The sequence below is a fragment of the Silurus meridionalis genome, chromosome 6 (genome assembly GCF_014805685.1).
Source record: "Silurus meridionalis isolate SWU-2019-XX chromosome 6, ASM1480568v1, whole genome shotgun sequence".
Taxonomy (NCBI): Eukaryota; Metazoa; Chordata; class Actinopteri; order Siluriformes; family Siluridae; genus Silurus; species Silurus meridionalis.
In genome coordinates this window covers 22,085,826-22,103,286 of record NC_060889.1, presented here as the reverse complement: position 1 = coordinate 22,103,286, position 17,461 = coordinate 22,085,826, and the positions used below count along the sequence as shown (strand labels likewise).

Genomic DNA, 17,461 nt, shown 5'->3' with positions numbered 1-17,461 from the left:
GAGGAGTTGTGGTATTGTATGAGGAAGTCAGGTGTGCCAGAGAAGTATGTAAGGGTGGTGCAGGACATGTATGAGGACAGTGTGACAGCAGTGAAGTGTGCAGTAGGTACGACAGACTGGTTCAGAGTGAAGGTTGGACTGCATCAAGGATCGGCCCTGAGCCCTTTCCTGTTTGCAGTGGTGATGGACAGGTTGACGGACGAGGTCAGACAGGAGTCTCCTGGACTATGATGTTTGCAGATGATATTGTGATTTGTGGTGAGAGTAGAGAGCAGGTTGAGAAGAGCCTGGAGAGGTGGAGATATGCGCTGGAGAGAAGGGGAATGAAAGTCAGTAGGAGTAAGACAGAGTACATGTGTGTGAATGAGAGGGAGGGCAGTGGGTGATGCGGTTGCAGGGAGAAGAGGTGGAGAAGGTGGAGGAGTTCAGACCTGGGGTCAACAGTGCAAAGTAATGGAGAGTGTGTTAGAGAAGTAAAGAAAAGAGTGCAGGCAGGGTGGAGTGGGTGGAGAAGAGTGACAGGAGTGATTTGTGATAGTAGGGTATCTGCAAGAATGAAAGGAAAGTTTATAGGACTGTGGTGAGACTCATGTTGTATGGATTAGAGACAGTGGCATTGAGTAAAAGACAGGAGGTGGAGCTGGAGGTAGCAGAGCTGAAGATGTTAAGGTTTTCGTTGGGAGTGACGAGGATGGACAAGATTAGAAATGAGTTTATTAGAGGGACAGCACATGTAGGATGTTTTGGTGACAAGGTGAGGGAGGCGAGATTGAGATGGTTTGGACATGTGCAGAGAAGGGACATGAATTATATTGGTAGAAGAATGCTGAAGATGGAGCCACCAGGTAGGAGGAAAAGAGGAAGGCCAAGGAGGAGGTTCATGGATGTGGTGAGGGAAGACATGCAGGTAGTTGGTGTGAAAGAGGCAGATGTAGAGGACAGGGTGGTATGGAGACGGATGATCCGCTGTGGCGACCCCTAATGGGAGCAGCCGAAAGAAGAAGAAGAAGAAATAAATAACATAAGGAGAAACATTAAATATTATAACTGCAATTTGATTTGATGTGTTTTGTTACATTATTAAAATGCTTATTCTAGTTAACTAAAATGTATTTATTAAAAACTAATTCATCTGTTTTATCATCAGAGATTAAAGTGCTGAAAAACAAAACAGGTAAGAATTAAGTGCTTTTAAAATCATAACATATCACTGTAATCAAATGTAATCACAAATCTAACTGGGATGTTGTGACACTGTATTGATAGCTTTGACGTTAACATGGTGAAGAGTCACAGGAAGGTGCAGATTGGGTCGAAGTTATAATTTATACCTTCTTTTTTTATAAGTGAAACCATCCAGACATTATCCAATCCATAGAGAGACCTTTAATACCTGCTTTTCCTTTAAACCTTTCAGTTTAGTTCAGATAAAAACAGCGTTTTTGTTGTGATTTACACAGCGTCTTTTAACAGTAGTCAGACCTTTGACCTATTACATCATATTACTGATATCCTATTTCATTGTAAAACACTGGAACTCAAAGTCAGTTATTATAAGGCAACATTGTATCTTGTTGGGAAATATTCTGTGTGAAAAATATTCAACCCCTGTGATGTGGAAGCTGCCAAGTTACTGCAAAATTTCTTTAACAAGGACACAATTTTTCTACCAGTAGAATCTACTTGTGCACTAATGAATTAATTATGGCAATTAATCAGGCAAAAAGGAAGCTGCACCACACCACCCAGTAACTGCCAAGAAAAACCATCCATTCAAATATCTCTGTGTGAGCCAGGCTGGGAACTGCGTTTTTTCTTGCTGGACACTGTGGTTTTTTGGGTTTCGATTGTTTGTGCTTGATTGTATTTTTGAGTGATTAAAGGTCAGGTTGGAATATTAGCTGTGCTTTTACAGTTTAATATTAATGTCTTTAAGAGAAATGTACGGGAGGTTTAGTGTAGCTGTGGGGCACACGGTTTTCTTACCGAGTTCAGTGGAATTATTATTATTATTATTATTATTATTATTATTATTATTATTTCTAAACAGTGGAAATTGTTGTCTATAAATGGAAGTGGAATTTTTAACCACTGGACCTGAGTAAGTCTGCCTGTACAATGTCTAACAAGAAGAAGACTTGTGATAGAAGTCACAGAGAAGCCAGCAAAGCTTTTGAAGGAGTGGTACAATGGTGCACCAGTCAAACCTACCAAAAGCACTGAAGAATCCTGGCCTGTGTGGGACGGTGACAAAATAAAAGCTGCTATGAAAAGTGCCGACTGAGTTTAGTGACTCAGCTGTGATTTTGGGAGACCAAGATAGAGCTTTTATATGCAGCTCTTTATGATTTATGTGCACTGTAAATTCGAATTAGTTCAGTTTACTTAAAAAAACTTTGGAAACCGATTGCCTTATTTTTTCAAAGCAAACTTAAGGCAAAAAACTAAGTTAGGTTAATAATTAGCTACAAGTAAGCTGAATTTATTATTTCTGAGTAAATTTATTAATAAATATCAAGTAAGTATAATAAGTAATTTTAAGTTAATATACTTCAAAATGTTTATTAATATTTAATATATAATACTTAATAATATTACAGAAAAAATGTAAGTAAGCCTACTATATTAAGTTAATATTCCATTTTAAGTAATGACAACATAAAAACTATGTGCAATCAGTTTCAAAGTTTTTAAGGTAAAGTGAACGCTTTTTTTTAAGTACTGCTAACAGAAAAGACAAAAGACACTCAACACAAATCTAAAACTCTGATTTTTTTTAATAAACAATTAATAAACAACACAAATTTTTAAGAACAATGCAGTAAAAATACTAAATATATATAGTATAAATATATACTATATATAAACAGCATGGGGACCTTGACTAATCAATAACTGCCACTTGACATCAAATAACTGCAAAAACAGCTTTTTTCCGAAATAGGCAACATGCAGAAAAACACAGCATATGGCAAGTTTTGGACATCACCCACCACAATTTTTCCCTCAAGAATGATTGCCTTTAATGAGTCGACACTGAGGGATGTGGAGTTTGGGCAGGCATGTCTTCTGGTAAAACTGTGAGCAGGCCAACATCAAATGCACTCAGGTCTACATTCACATCTGAATCCTAAACAGAGAAAAGTAACAAGTGGTAATTTCTCCATATCTTGGAACAGTGTCCTGTGTAAGCACAAAGCATACGAAAGTGTGATCTTATTTTAAAGGGAAAGTTGATTGTAAAATGTAAATTCTGGCATATTGTTTTACACAAGATATCAATTATGAAATCTTGAGCTTCCCTGCCCAGTTTTGGACATCATTTTCACTTTCCACATCCAGAAAGATAATAAAGACATTGCTAAAACAGGCCATGTGATCATAGTTGTTCAAATGTAATCTTGAAGTCACAGGAATACTTTGCTTGCAAAAAACAAACTTTATTCAACAATTCATCCTCTTCTGTGTTAGCCTCCACTGTTAGTATTATTGTCACTTCATCAAATTACATTTGAATGACTATGATCACAAAGACTATTTTAGTAATGTCTTCCCTACATTTCTGGACATTGAAAGTGATCGCTGAGATGCTGGCTAGGTCACGAGACAAATAACTTCTGTGTACTCTTCATCTGATCTATATTCGAATTGGACCCTAATACACAATTTAGCATTAGCACAAATAACAAAGAAGTAAACACAAACATTACTTACAAAGAATGTCGTGAAAATTCCACAGAATAATCCCCCAGGAGGATTGGAAGGCCATGAAGTACTGTGGTGCGCATAAGTTACATCAGATGACTATGAAAAACAGAGAATGAGGTTAACAATTATACACAGACTATACAATAAAGACAACCACATAAAAGTTTCACCTTTAAATCAACTTGATGCAGAAATTCATCAAGCATTCTTCCTTGGTTTCCTTCTTTTTTCCTGAAAATTATAAACGTGTAGAGTGTTTGTCCAATGCATAAAACTCGGATCTCAGATCTTAAAAGTACATGGGCAATCTGAGTGGAGGCATGGTATTGAAACAATTCGAGTATGGTTTATGCGATAGTGCTTAAGAAATTGTGCCCTCTTTTCAGATGTAAAGAAGCAAAACTTACAATTCCACTGCATGGCAGAAGGCAATCAACAGGAAACCTAAAAAGAAAAAAATTACTGAATTACTTAGGGTAAAGGCAAAGTAACTTTCAATGCATTAAATATTACCAATAAAATTAATTAATCCACAACTTTAACAGTGAACAATACTATTGGTATTAACTATTGAAAAAATCTAATCATCATGCAAGTCATATGAAAAATGTTTGGTGAACTACTTCTTTAAAACTAAAATGCAGCTTTAATCTGTAATATTCAGTAAGATACACTTCAACGCTGTCTTTTAAAAGATGCACGCGCAGTGCACGCGCTGGCGACATTCAGACGTTACTTTAGTATTATCGCGCGGTGGTTACAGTTTGACGGTGTATTCAGTCAAAACTTGCGCCCTCGGTTTAAGACAGTTTTTCCCCCATGTCCCGTTTTTTTCTTCTAGATTTTTGCCTTCCATATCCGTTTTTTCCTTTCCTTCCTCCTTCCCTCCTTTCAAATTTTATGACGCATGCTAACTATAGATGAGTTCAGTTACACTGCCAGGTCCCGCGTTGTCACGACCGAGTAATCAAATTAACAACAATTAAGCATTTTTATATAATTAACCGGCAATCCGATTTTCCAGATCTAAAGTACAAAATAACATTTTAGATGTTGGTTTTCAACACGAGGTGTTCAAAGCTAACGGTCCAAAAGATGTTTATGTAAAGACAAGTTTAAAAGGTTCTAACATGTTCTGCAAAGTAATATTAATTCAAGTAAACATCATGATTATAACTAATAAAAAAGGAAACAAAAATATGCCTTAATTAATTACCTTAATCGGTAGATGCTCAACCCGTCTTCAGTCCATGAGCTTCAGCAAAGTGTGGGGGAGGGGAGTTGTGCTTCATTGCGCATGCCCAATAAAATGTCTCAAACATGTCGAGTAATATTACTTAATTTTTATTAGTAATCTCAAATATTTATTTTAACATTTTACCAATAATTAACTATTTTTAGTAAACTTTAGTCAGATTTAAGTAAACATAATAGAATTTTTCTAGTGAAGTATACTATTTGATTTTACAGTGTGGCTTAAACCTAAAATTTCCAATGACACAAGACACAACAACCCTATGAACACAAACAAAAAGATAAAGCAACATTTCTGTGTCTTATAAACAAAACGATAAATGTCTTGAAGTGGCCCAGTCAAAGTGCTGATCTCAGTCTTTTTGAGAATATGTGGCACAATTTGTAAAGTGCATTTTACAATCGTTTTTTCAATCAACCAGAAGCATTAAAGCCAAAATCACCTTGTGACTGTGTACAAACTGGTACATACTGTATGCATACTGTATACTGTATTGAGTTTTTTCAAATATTTTCTGACCAAAAAAGTCATCTTGCAATAATTGATTTCAAGTTGCAGTGTTTAAAAATAAAATATTGAACAGAGTAAAATTTTAATCTGTAATTATTAATATGATAGAATTAGTCAGGGGTGTAAATAGTTTTGCAAGGCATTGTACATTACAGCAAAGTAAAATTCTGTCCTTAAAATATCCAAGCTTTTTAGTACCTTGGGGTCAGAGTGCAGTACAGTACAGTACAGTACTCTGGAGAAAGGGATGTGTTCTGAGAACCGATATTTTTTTGGACTGGTACATAATTGGGTCAATACAAGACTACTGATTAGCTGCAGGACCGATAAGCAAAATCTCCATTTTATCAAAATTTAATAGTAGAAAGTTATGGGTCATCCAGTCTTTTAATTTATTAATACACTCAGTTATATGAGCTAATTGAGCTATATCGCCTGGTTTTGATGAGATATATAACTGGGTATCATCAGCATAACAGTGGAAGCTAATTCCATGCCTTCTAATAATATTTCCTAAGGGAAGCATGTATATTGTGAAGAGCAGGAGTCCTAGATCTTTTTTTTTTCCTGAAAGGTGTTTTAAATTAAAAAAAAAAAGTGCTTTATGGGCATTTTTCTTTTTGGTTAGAGGCATGTATAAACTAAAAAATGTAAAAAAAAAAATGTAAATGTTCAACACTTTTTTCACATTGTGTCTTTTTGCAACAACTTGTAGAGCGTAGTATCGATAAGCAGGATAAGTAAAAAAAAAAAAAAAAAAGGGCCTTGATCATGGGTCCAACTGTGTCAGGTTGGCAGTGCTGGAGCTTGAACATCAAATTTCTGATCAGTTATCCACATCCTTGCTTCTTGCTCCCATCCAAGTACTAACAAACCTGAACCTGCGTAGCTTCCAGCATCAGATCAGATCAGATGTATATGTCTACACAATAATATTAATTTAGAATACACATATTAGGAGGATTTGATTTGTAACTTTATCAGGAATGTCCCAGACAGTGGGTCATATGTTTGTTAGCACTTCTTAATATTTAATATTTTCTGGTTTCAGAGGTGCAGAAAAAGACGATTGAAGGTAATTACACCAAAACCTCTTTTTCCTATTATCTGGAGAGCTGTAAGTAAAGAGCATGTATGTCTGTCTGTCTGTACTGCATGAATATGAATGATGAATATGACATTGATAAAACAATAATGTGAAGGCAAATCACTAGAACAGTCAGTAATTATAAAGGATTCACCTTTTAGAATTCATAGACAATTTCAGCGAGGCCGTGTTACTTGTTAATATGTAACTTCACTTCAACCTTTTATATTTCTGTTTTCAGAGCAGGAGAAGCAGAAGAACAATGATGGTAATTACACTTGATATTGTTCATTTTATCACTTAATTAAAATTAAACAAGCTGTAAATCTGAAGGAAATGATGACCAACGAGCATTCCATAGAAGTAAGATATAAAGTACTAAGAATGCATGGATTATTGAAATTGTACAGTATAAAATAATAATAATAATAATCTAAATGTTTATATTATTTATATTAACAATTAATATAATCTATTTCTAGACAAACAGATAAAGAAACTGGAAGAAGGTAATTACACCTGAACTTCTATTTTATTTTGCAAATATCAGAAAAACTGTGATATATGAACTTGTATTGCCTTTAAAGCAAATGCTGTACATTTATATTCTGTTGATCTGTTTAATTCATGCGTTTTATCATCAGAGATTAAAAAGCTGAACAACAATGCAGGTAAGAATGAAGTGCTTTTGAAATCATATCACTGTAATTAAATGTAATCACAAATCTAACTGGGATGTTGTGACACTGTATTGATATCTTTGACTTTAACATGGTGAAGAGTCACAGGAAGGTGCAGATTGGGCCGAAGTTATAATTTATAACAACAATTTTTTTATAAGTGAAACCATTTAGACATTATCCAATCCAGAGAGAGACCTTTAATACCAGCTTTTCCTTTAAACCTTTCAGTTCAGATCAGTTACAAACAGCTTTTATTTGTGATTTACACAGCGTCACAGCGTTGTTTTTACATGTGAGATGGCGTGCTTGCATGGAGAGCACAATATTATATTTATTATTTATAATTTATTAAATATATAATTTATATATTAATGAAATTGTTGAAAAATAATGAAACGAAATAAATTATTTTGTAGATTTTTATAAATCAGCAACTTTTCAGCAAATATGATCCAACCTGTATTTCTGTGGTATGCTGAGGAAATCTCTCTCTCTCTCTCTCTCTCTCTCTCTCTCTCTCTCTCTCTCTCTCTCTCTCTCTCTCTCTCTCTCTTTTTATTCCTGAAGGCCCTTTTTAATAAAAAAAAAAAAGGTGCCCTTTTCTTTTTGGTTAGAGGCATGTGTAAACTGCAATACTGTAGTACATCCTGTCTTTTTGCAACAAATTATAGACAGTAGTATCAAAAACAGTAACGATAAGCAGGATAAGTAATAAAAAAAAAAAAAAAAAAGGGCCTTGATCATGGGTCCAACTGTGTCGGGTTGGCAGTGCTGGAGATTAAACCTCAAACTTCTGATCAGTTATCCACATCCTTGCTTCTTGCTCCCATCCAAGTACTAACAAACCTGAACCTGCGTACCTTCCAGCATCAGATCAGATCAGATGTTAATGTCTACACAATAATATTAATTTAGAATACACATATTAGGAGGATTATATTTGTAACTTTATCAGGCATGTACCAGACAGTGGGTCATATGTTTGCTAGCACTTTTTAATATTTTATATTTTCTGGTTTCAGAGGTGCAGAAAAAGACAATTGAAGGTAATTACACCAAAACCTCTTTTTCCTATTATCATGAGAGCTGTAAGTAAAAAGCATGTATGTCTGTCTGTCAGTACTGCATGGCTTCTCAGCACAAGACAACATGAATATGACATTCATAAAACAATAATGTGAAGGCAAATATTTAGAACAGTCAGTAATTATAAACAATACGCCTTTTAGAAATCATAGAGAATTTCAGTGAGGCTTCAGAAAGAGTGTGGATACTGGATATAGGGGAATCACTTACATTCACTCAGTACTGCTTTGTTTTTGGTTTTCCCAGAGGAAATATTTGGGATAATTACATGTACAATACATGTCACATACAGTACATGTACAAATGAGCCAGATTTGATCAAACATTGGTTTCTCTATCACATCACTCATTAGGCACATATGATGGTGATGCACGCTGCCAGACAGAGCAACCTTACGGAGTTTCAGATTTCTGCTGGATTTTTATACTAACAGTGTTACGTCACTTTAACCTTTTATATTTCTGTTTTCAGAGCAGGAGAAACAGAAGAACAATGATGGTAATTACACTTGATATTGTTCATTTTATCACTTAATTAAAATTAAACAAGCTGTAAATCTGAAGGAAATGATGACCAACGAGCATTCCATAGAAGTAAGATATAAAGTACTAACAATGCATGGATTATTGAAATGGTACAGTATAAAATAATAGTAATAATAATCCAAATGTTTATATTATTTATATTAACAATTAATATAATCTATTTCTAGACCAAAAGATAAAGAAACTGGAAGAAGGTAATTACACCTGAACTTCTATTTTATTTTGCAAATATCTGAAAAACTGTGATATATGAACTTTTATTGCCTTTAAAGCAAATGCTGTACATTTATATTCTGCATTTTCACCTCTTTGTTTGTAATGATTGGTGATAATGTACAGTCTAATTAATGCTACCAAATTATAGGCAGCTAAAATCATTTATCTGCTTATTATCTGGGAGCAGTAAAAAAGGAGGATTCTGTAAGAAGAGAAGAGAAACAAACACATCAGTCAGAAAACTTTAAATTACTTGTGATGTGAAAGTCATAACTGACCTGTAAAATCTAGTTCCACTCTGTGTAGTGTGTTATATAGATTTATAAAATACACAACATAAGGAGAAAATAAAATGTCATAACTGCATTCTGATTGTATGTGTTTACTTTTATATTTTAATTTAGTTATCATTTCAAACGTCTATTATTTATTAAAAACGTATTAATGTATTTTTCAACAGAGAATCAAAAACTGCAAAACTCTTCAGGTAAGAATGAAGTGTTTTTAAATCATAATGTATCACTGTAATTAAATGTAATCACAAATCTAACTGGGATGTTGTTACACTGAATTGATCTTTGACTAACATGGGGAGGAGTAATTCTAGCCAGAATTTATTCAGTTCAGATAGAAAACTGTAATAACAGCTTTTCCTTTCCACAAGACGGTGCAGATCAGACCGAGGGTAGAATTTATAGCGATTTTTTTTGTTTTATTAACAATCAATCAATCAAGATTAAAAACCTGTGATAGTAGATTTACCTTTAAACCGTTCAGTTCAGTTAAAAACAGCATTTATTTGTGAAATACACAGCGTCTTACAAAAGTACGTTGATCAGTTACATCATAATACTGGATTACAAAGTGTGTGTTAAAATTTCCTCGTGTTCAATGTTTTATTTTAAAATCCCGAAACTTGAAATTAATTTTTGTAATTCAACATTGTTTTTTTTTTGTTGGGAAAAATGATTGGGGATAAAATGAAATATTTTGCTTACATAAGTATTGAACCCCTGCGATATGGAAGCTGCCAAGTTACTATGATAAAATAATTTTTAATTAACAAGGACAATTACTTTAACATTTGTATATACCTGTGCATTATTAACGTTGCTGTAACATTTACTGAATAAAAAGTCACTTTTTGTCAGGATGTAAATTGGAAGGAAATGAAGAATAAAGAGCATAGAAGAAGAAGAAGTAGCTAAGTGTTCCCAATTTTTCATCTCTGCCCAAAAGTAAAAATGACTTTCTAAGTCTGAAGGACACAGGAGGAAAACCAATCAAACTTTACTGCTTTTAATTCTGGACAGAAGTAGTAGTAGTGGCAGTACAGAAGCTGTAAGAGTTGTAATAATTTGTAGCAGTAATCAGTAGGTTGATAAACTTTAAAAATGAATATAACCAAACAACAAACAAAATAGGCACTCATAAACTCACATAATTAAACATTACTGAAGCTTTACAATTGCAAAGTTGATATTTTACTTTTAACTAAAGTAATTAAAGTTCATACCAGTGGCGTCTTCACCCATAAATTTGAGCTGAATGGGTGAGAATCCTTGTTTATTCACGGAGCAGCTTTCTCCAAACATTTCCACCTCCATCTGCTGCTGCTGCTGCTGCTGCTGCTGTTGCTTCTTCTTCTTCTTCTTCTTCTGGTGTTTTATGGCGGTTTGGCAGACCAACGGACATATGCATTATTGCCACCTACTGATCTTTAGTGTGGAGCGAAGAAAGATTTGGAAGAATTAAAAATTAGGGAAATTAAAACATACAGTTGTGTTCAAAATTATTCAACCCCCAATGCTGTAAATGGTTTTAGGGAATTTAGTGTACATTTGTAATTGTATTCAGAATGAAATCCTACAAGGACTTCTTAAAGAACCATATGCAACTAAAATGACATCAATTAGTTTTGTAATACAGTAGTAAATGTTTCTTTTGTGAATTCTTCATTGACATAATTATTCAACCCCTTAAAGACTACCACTCTAAAGAACAGAGGTTCAATGAAGTGTTTTCAATCAGGTATTGAAAACACCTGTGGATATCAGGAGCAGCAATAAAGCCTAATAAGCACCAATTAGGCAGCTTTAAAATGACTGTGATACTCAGCTCCTTCTAGACATTTACTGGTGTGGTTACAAACATGGTGAGGTCAAGAGAATGGTCCAGGAAGACAAGAGAACAGGTGATTACTCTTCACAGGAAGGGCAATGGCTATAAGAAGATTGCAAAGATGTTAAACATACCAAGAGACACCATAGGAAGCATCATTCGCAAATTCAAGGCAAAGGGCACTGTTGAAACGCTACCTGGTCGTGGCAGAAAGAAGATGCTGACTTCGACTGCTGTGCGCTACCTGAAGCGTAGAGTGGAGAAAAGTCCCCGTGTGACTGCTGAGGAACTGAGAAAAGATTTGTCAGATGTGGGTACTGAAGTTTCTGCTCAGACAATACGGCGCACCCTGCGTAATGAAGGCCTCCATGCCAGAACTCCCAGGCGCACCCCTTGCTGTCCCCAAAGAATAAGAAGAGTCGACTGCAGTATGCCAAAAGTCATGTGGACAAACCACAGAAGTTTTGGGATAGTGTTCTGTGGACTGATGAAACAAAATTAGAACTGTTTGGGCCCATGGATCAACGCTATGTTTGGAGGAGGAAGAACAAGGCCTATGAAGAAAAGAACACCTTGCCTACTGTGAAGCATGGCGGGGGGTCAATCATGCTTTGGGGCTGTTTTGCTTCTGCAGGTACTGGGAAGCTTCAGCGTGCAAGGTACCATGAATTCTCTTCAGTACCAGGAGATATTGGATGACAATGTGATGCAGTCCGTCACAAACCTGAGGCTTGGAAGACGTTGGACCTTTCAACAGGACAATGATCCCAAGCATACCTCCAAGTCCACTAGAGCATGGTTGCAGATTAAAGGCTGGAACATTTTGAAGTGGCCATCGCAGTCACCAGACTTAAATCCGATTGAGAACCTCTGGTGGGACTTAAAGAAAGCAGTTGCAGTGCGCAAGCCTAAGAATGTGACTGAACTGGAGGCTTTTGCCCATGATGAATGGGCGAAGATACCCGTAGATCGCTGCAAGACACTTGTGTCAAGCTATGCTTCACGTTTAAAAGCTATTACTGTAAAAGGATGTTGTACTAAGTACTAAGATTGAATGTCACTTGGGGGTTGAATAAAACTGATAATGATGTGAGCTCAGAAAAGACATTTGTGGTTATTTCATTATAAATGTTATGTTATATTTGTCTGACCTACACGTGCCTCTTTGATTAAATTGTAAGCAGGATGACTGAATGAACATAATCAATGTCAAACCGACCAAAACAATCAATTTCAGTGGGGGTTGAATAATTTTGAACACAACTGTAAATTCTGTCCATTGTTCCTGTACTTTTAGGGTAACAATTCTTAAATTCTCGATTTCCCATACTCGCTTCCCAACAGTACCTTTAGAGAAATATTGTCTACTCCTATCCACCCTAATTCCTGTATTAATTTAAATCTGTCCATTTCATATGCAGGACACTCATCAGGAATGTGCCTCACTGTTTCCAATTCTCCACACTTGTCATATTCTCCTGATTCATGCTTACCTATTTTAAACAGACTATGGTTTAATGCAGTATGTCCAATTCTTAATCTTGTAATGATGACATCCTTCTTTCTATTTCCCAATCTTTTCCTCTCATTTCCAACATTCTCCTGTATCTGGAAGAGATGTCTTCCTTTAGACCCACTATTCCATACTTGCTGCCATTTTCTCAGTTGGTATATTCATCTCTGGATTACTCATTATTTTTTTAACTTGTACATCAATTACAGGTATATGAAACAACCAAGTGGGAATTGATGGTATAGCAACAGAAGGAGCAATGTCATGATTTTTCAACTTCAACTTGTTCACCTCCTTCCTTACTACCCAACCAAAGCTTGTTATTTCTTTGTATTCATATCCCAACAGTCTTTCAAAAGCAATCTAACTGGATGATTTTCCAGATGTCCCTTTACACCATACCAGTACCCTAATCTCAGCTGGAACCTTCGCAGTTCTAGGGGCAATTCTCCCATTTTAACTTGTAGTGAGGCTACCGGGTATGATCTGAATGCTCCACAGTAAATTCGCAAAGCTTGATTTTGTATTACCTCAATCTTTTTAAGTATTGTTTTGCTTGCAGAACTGTATATTAGACATCCATAGTCAATGTTTGACCTAATCACAGCACAATAAATTATTTTCAATGACTGACAAGTTGCCCCCCATTCTACTCCTGACAAGCACATTAACACATTTATTGATTTTTTGCATTTTTCTATCATATTAAAATTTAATTTAGAATCCATCCACATTCCCAAAGACCGTACTACCAAACCCTACTACACACCACTTGTGTTTTTGCCACAGAAAATAGAAAACCCTAATTATTTGCCCAATTCTCCACCTCGTTTACTGCTTTTTTGAATTTTATTTTCTACAGATACATTTCAGCCCCTTTTCCATAGTGCGCCATCGTCAGCATATAATGACCTTCCTATTCCATTATCTACAGTATGATAGATGTTGTTAATCATTAAATTAAAAAGAATAGGGCTGCTCACTAGGGATGGCATGGTTCACAAAACCCACAGTTCTGTTCGTATCACGGTTTTAGGGTCACGGTTTTCAGTTCTGTACGGTTCTTGTTATTTTTTCTTTTAATCTTCAACACTCCAGAAATTTCCTTCAGCATTTGATATATAGCTTCTTAGCTTAATTATCCACAGTTTAGGATACAGTACTAACATTTTTGTAATGTAATCATGCACTAACTGATTTTGACTTGACTTTAATCACATTATTGGGACCATATCTGAGTAAAAGCTAGGTGAGATACAGCAAGAGAGAAGACATTGATGACATGCTTTTCGTTTATTTGGCAAAAAAAAAAAAAAGTGCAGACGGGAGGGAATATTAAACCGCGGCTCGAGTACATTCATCAGCTGACGAAATCCTTCACACTTAATCACACAGCACGGTTACATATTTTTTGCTATAAACATCCCCAATGCTTTAGTTATGGCTATTGCCCTGTCCGACTTATCACTGAGAGGCTGCTTAAATGCTGCAGACAGTAAAAGTTGTTTCCTAACCGGCTCTCTCCTGTTTGTGTTGTTTGTATCAACACATTGGCGTGATGTCTTCTCAAATAAACTGTCATATTAGAAGTGTTGCCATTAGCATATTGAATGCATTTTGCACAATGCTTGCACACAGTCGGAGTTTTATCTACTGTTTTATTTCCGTTTTCATCGTAAGTAACATTAAAAATGTTCCCACACACCGGTTTTGAATGACGCGGGGGCATCCGTCAACTCCGGGTGTTTTTCCATGTACCGTGCCACCCCTACTGCTCACACTTCCCTGGGGAGTTCCATTCTCAATTGGAAGGATCTGAGATAAAGCAGTCCCTACTTTTACTTGAATCATTCTTCCAAATAAGAAACTCATAATCCAGTTATACATCCTTCTCTCAATTTTCAAGCTTTCCAGTTTCATCAAGAGCATGGGGGTGAATAAATATAAAATTTCTCATTAGCAATTTTTGAAGGGGGACACAATAATCAAATTGTACTTACAGTATAAAGATATGTCCCCACAGTGAAAAACTTTGTTTCTATCATTATTATTGTAGCATGGAGACTGTCAATTACAATGGTAATTCAAACTGCTTTACATAAACAAAGTAAAACTATCATAAAAAAATAATCACAACAATAAAAATATGGTATTAAAAAAAAGGTTTAATTTTTTTTTTTTTTACAAATTCATTTAGATACTTAAGAACAGAATAGAAATTAATAATACAAAAAAATACACTGGGGTCAGTTGGGACGTAGCACAGTGCTCATTTAGTAAATGCACAAATAAACAATATGCTCATTGTGGCCATTAATGTTAAGTTAACATTATGCCAAGTCGTCCCAAATAAAACACTGCATGGAAAACAGCTTTGGTGTGTTAGTGTCAGTGCACTATGCTACAATCTATTGTAAACAAGCTAACGTTCACTAGATAAGTGATATTTTAATCGCTAATAGAGCAGATTCATGGAAAATTCGGTGAAAATCGGTAATCAGCATCTTCGCCTCAACTAATTTATGAATGAGTCTGCATCAACTACATTAAAGAGAATCGCTTTATTTAAAGTAAATAAAATACCCTAGTTAATGGAGTTGAACAATAATTGAGCCACACACCTGACTCGTGTGTGTAGAGTAGGTGAGATGAACTGGGAAAGCAGGCAATGGGTCAAACCACTGTGAGGAAGGGTTTGACCCAATGCACAAAATGCATTATTGCAGGTTTTTTCTACTGACACAATTATTTTATGTATACATACATATATTTTTATATAATAGAGAATACATATAATAGAGTGCGATTTTTTTTTTTTTGGGGGGGGGGGGGAAACAATGTCCCCTCCGTACGCTCGCCCATGATCAAGAGCCGGTCTTTCCACAGCATATCATAGGCTTTTTCTACATAAAAAAACACTCCCACTAGTACTTCTTTATTAATTTGAGCTTTTCGGATTTCAGATTCCAAACACAATATTGCATCCATCGTATTTCTCCCTTTTCTAAATCCACTTTGACATGCTGATAAAATGTTTCTGCTTTCAATTACATAAGGCCATCTATTCATAACCATTCGTTCCATAACTTTACTGTGACAGAGTGAACTGTCCCTATGGTCGGCATGACAATACACACAACACTTTCACTTCTCCTCTGTCTCTTGCTACAGCGCTGTGGGTGCGCACACACGCCAGGTAACACGCCGCTCGCGCACACACTCACTTCATTCTTTCATCTCTCATCCCGGACAATAAGCACACACCCACACACCACAAACACAAACACAAACACAAACGGAAGGACTTCCTAAAACTTTGTGTGCTCACCTGTTAGTTGCGTCTGGCTTCCGGGTTGGGTTTGGATGGCAGCCAACCGGAACGCTGAATAGCGGCCGGCTTTAAAGTGCCAGCGCAGTAAACCCGGAAGTCGGCAAGCTTATGTTGAAGGGACATTTTTTTGTGTGTGATTATTATTATTATTATTATTATTGATTTTGTGAATTTCTGTTATTATTATTATTGCTATTATTAGTATTATTATTGTTGTTGTTGTCATGTTTATTATTTATTATGATATTCACAATGTTATTAAGCCATTTTGTGACTGGCTACAAAATACCAAACCCCTTTGGGTAAAATGGTTGAGTCCAAGGGGAGGGGCTTACACTATATAAACCAGCCATAATGCATTGTGGCGATAACGGAGTCTGAGAACTATTGTAGTGAATTGGTGCGCCTATTTTGTATATAGTTTTCTTTACTGTCCTCGTAATTGTCCTTGTTTTGTTATTTTCCCACTTTTTCTTTTCTGGGGTATTATATATATTTTGGACTTTGCACTTGAGCACGCTGTAGATAAACACAACTTTACACGGAACATCACAGCGAGTATTGCCATCATATGGGTAGAAGGCGAACCCGTAAGGCCGCTCTACCACATTTACATAAATTTGATGTCAGCGCAATAGGTTTATAGTTAATTGGCTGAGAGTGGTCTTTCCCTGGTTTGGCTATAGGCACTACTATCCCATGCTTCCAATCTGCAGGCAAATTCCCTCATTCTCATATTTTGCTAAAAAGTCATCTTGCTAAAGAATCATACTCAAAGATAAGTCCGATAAATGCGTTATCATCTCATAGCATATGTCGTCCTTGCCTGGAGATGTAAGCTTGACCGCCACAAGCACACTCTCTAACTATAAATTATATATAATATAATATAAATTAAACTCTGTGTCTAGTATACTTTCTGATGAATTCTCTTTTCATATATGATACTTCTCCTTAACTTTCTGTTCCATATACCTCCTCATACTCTCTGACAAATTATCAATAATGTGCACCTTTTACGAAATGTTCTACTAACATCTCTGCTTTACTACTATCTTTTATTGATATTTTCCCATTACTCACTAATAATGGTATATTGCTATTTTTCTGACTCTTTCCCATCTTCCTAATCATATTCCAAATTTAATTAATTTCAATATCTTCTCCTATTCTATTACAAAAACCTCTCCAGTAATTTCTTTTTGCTTTTCTTACCTCTCTCCTCGCTCCTGCCTGTGCTCTCTTATAATTAAAGTACTCACTGAACAATACAGATTTTCTGGCTTTCTTCATCGCTTTATTACTTTTCCTTACTGCTTTACTACATTCTTCATTCCACCATGGTACAGCTGTCTTACTATTTAAAGTTTTCTTTTTTCCTATTACTTTCTCTGCATTATTTCTT

At 35.6% G+C, this 17,461-nt stretch overlaps 1 protein-coding gene and 1 long non-coding RNA gene across 2 annotated transcripts in view; one reads left to right on the top strand and one right to left on the bottom strand.

Moving 5' to 3' along the window:
* The window catches only part of LOC124387014 (golgin subfamily A member 6-like protein 7), a 162,810-nt gene that overhangs the window by 137,459 nt on the left and 7,890 nt on the right, over positions 1–17,461 (top strand). Inside the window, exons 47-49 of the mRNA XM_046851105.1 lie at positions 8,802–8,828; positions 9,043–9,069; positions 9,552–9,578. Coding sequence (XP_046707061.1) covers positions 8,802–8,828; positions 9,043–9,069; positions 9,552–9,578 — 81 coding nt within the window. The remainder of the gene's footprint in view (positions 1–8,801; positions 8,829–9,042; positions 9,070–9,551; positions 9,579–17,461) is intronic.
* LOC124387053 lies at positions 3,783–17,061 on the bottom strand. Its single transcript, XR_006926075.1, has 5 exons — positions 16,054–17,061; positions 10,608–10,809; positions 4,116–4,152; positions 3,879–3,939; positions 3,783–3,804 (listed from the first exon to the last, which is right to left on the bottom strand). It is a non-coding gene; the product is annotated as an uncharacterized LOC124387053 (long non-coding RNA).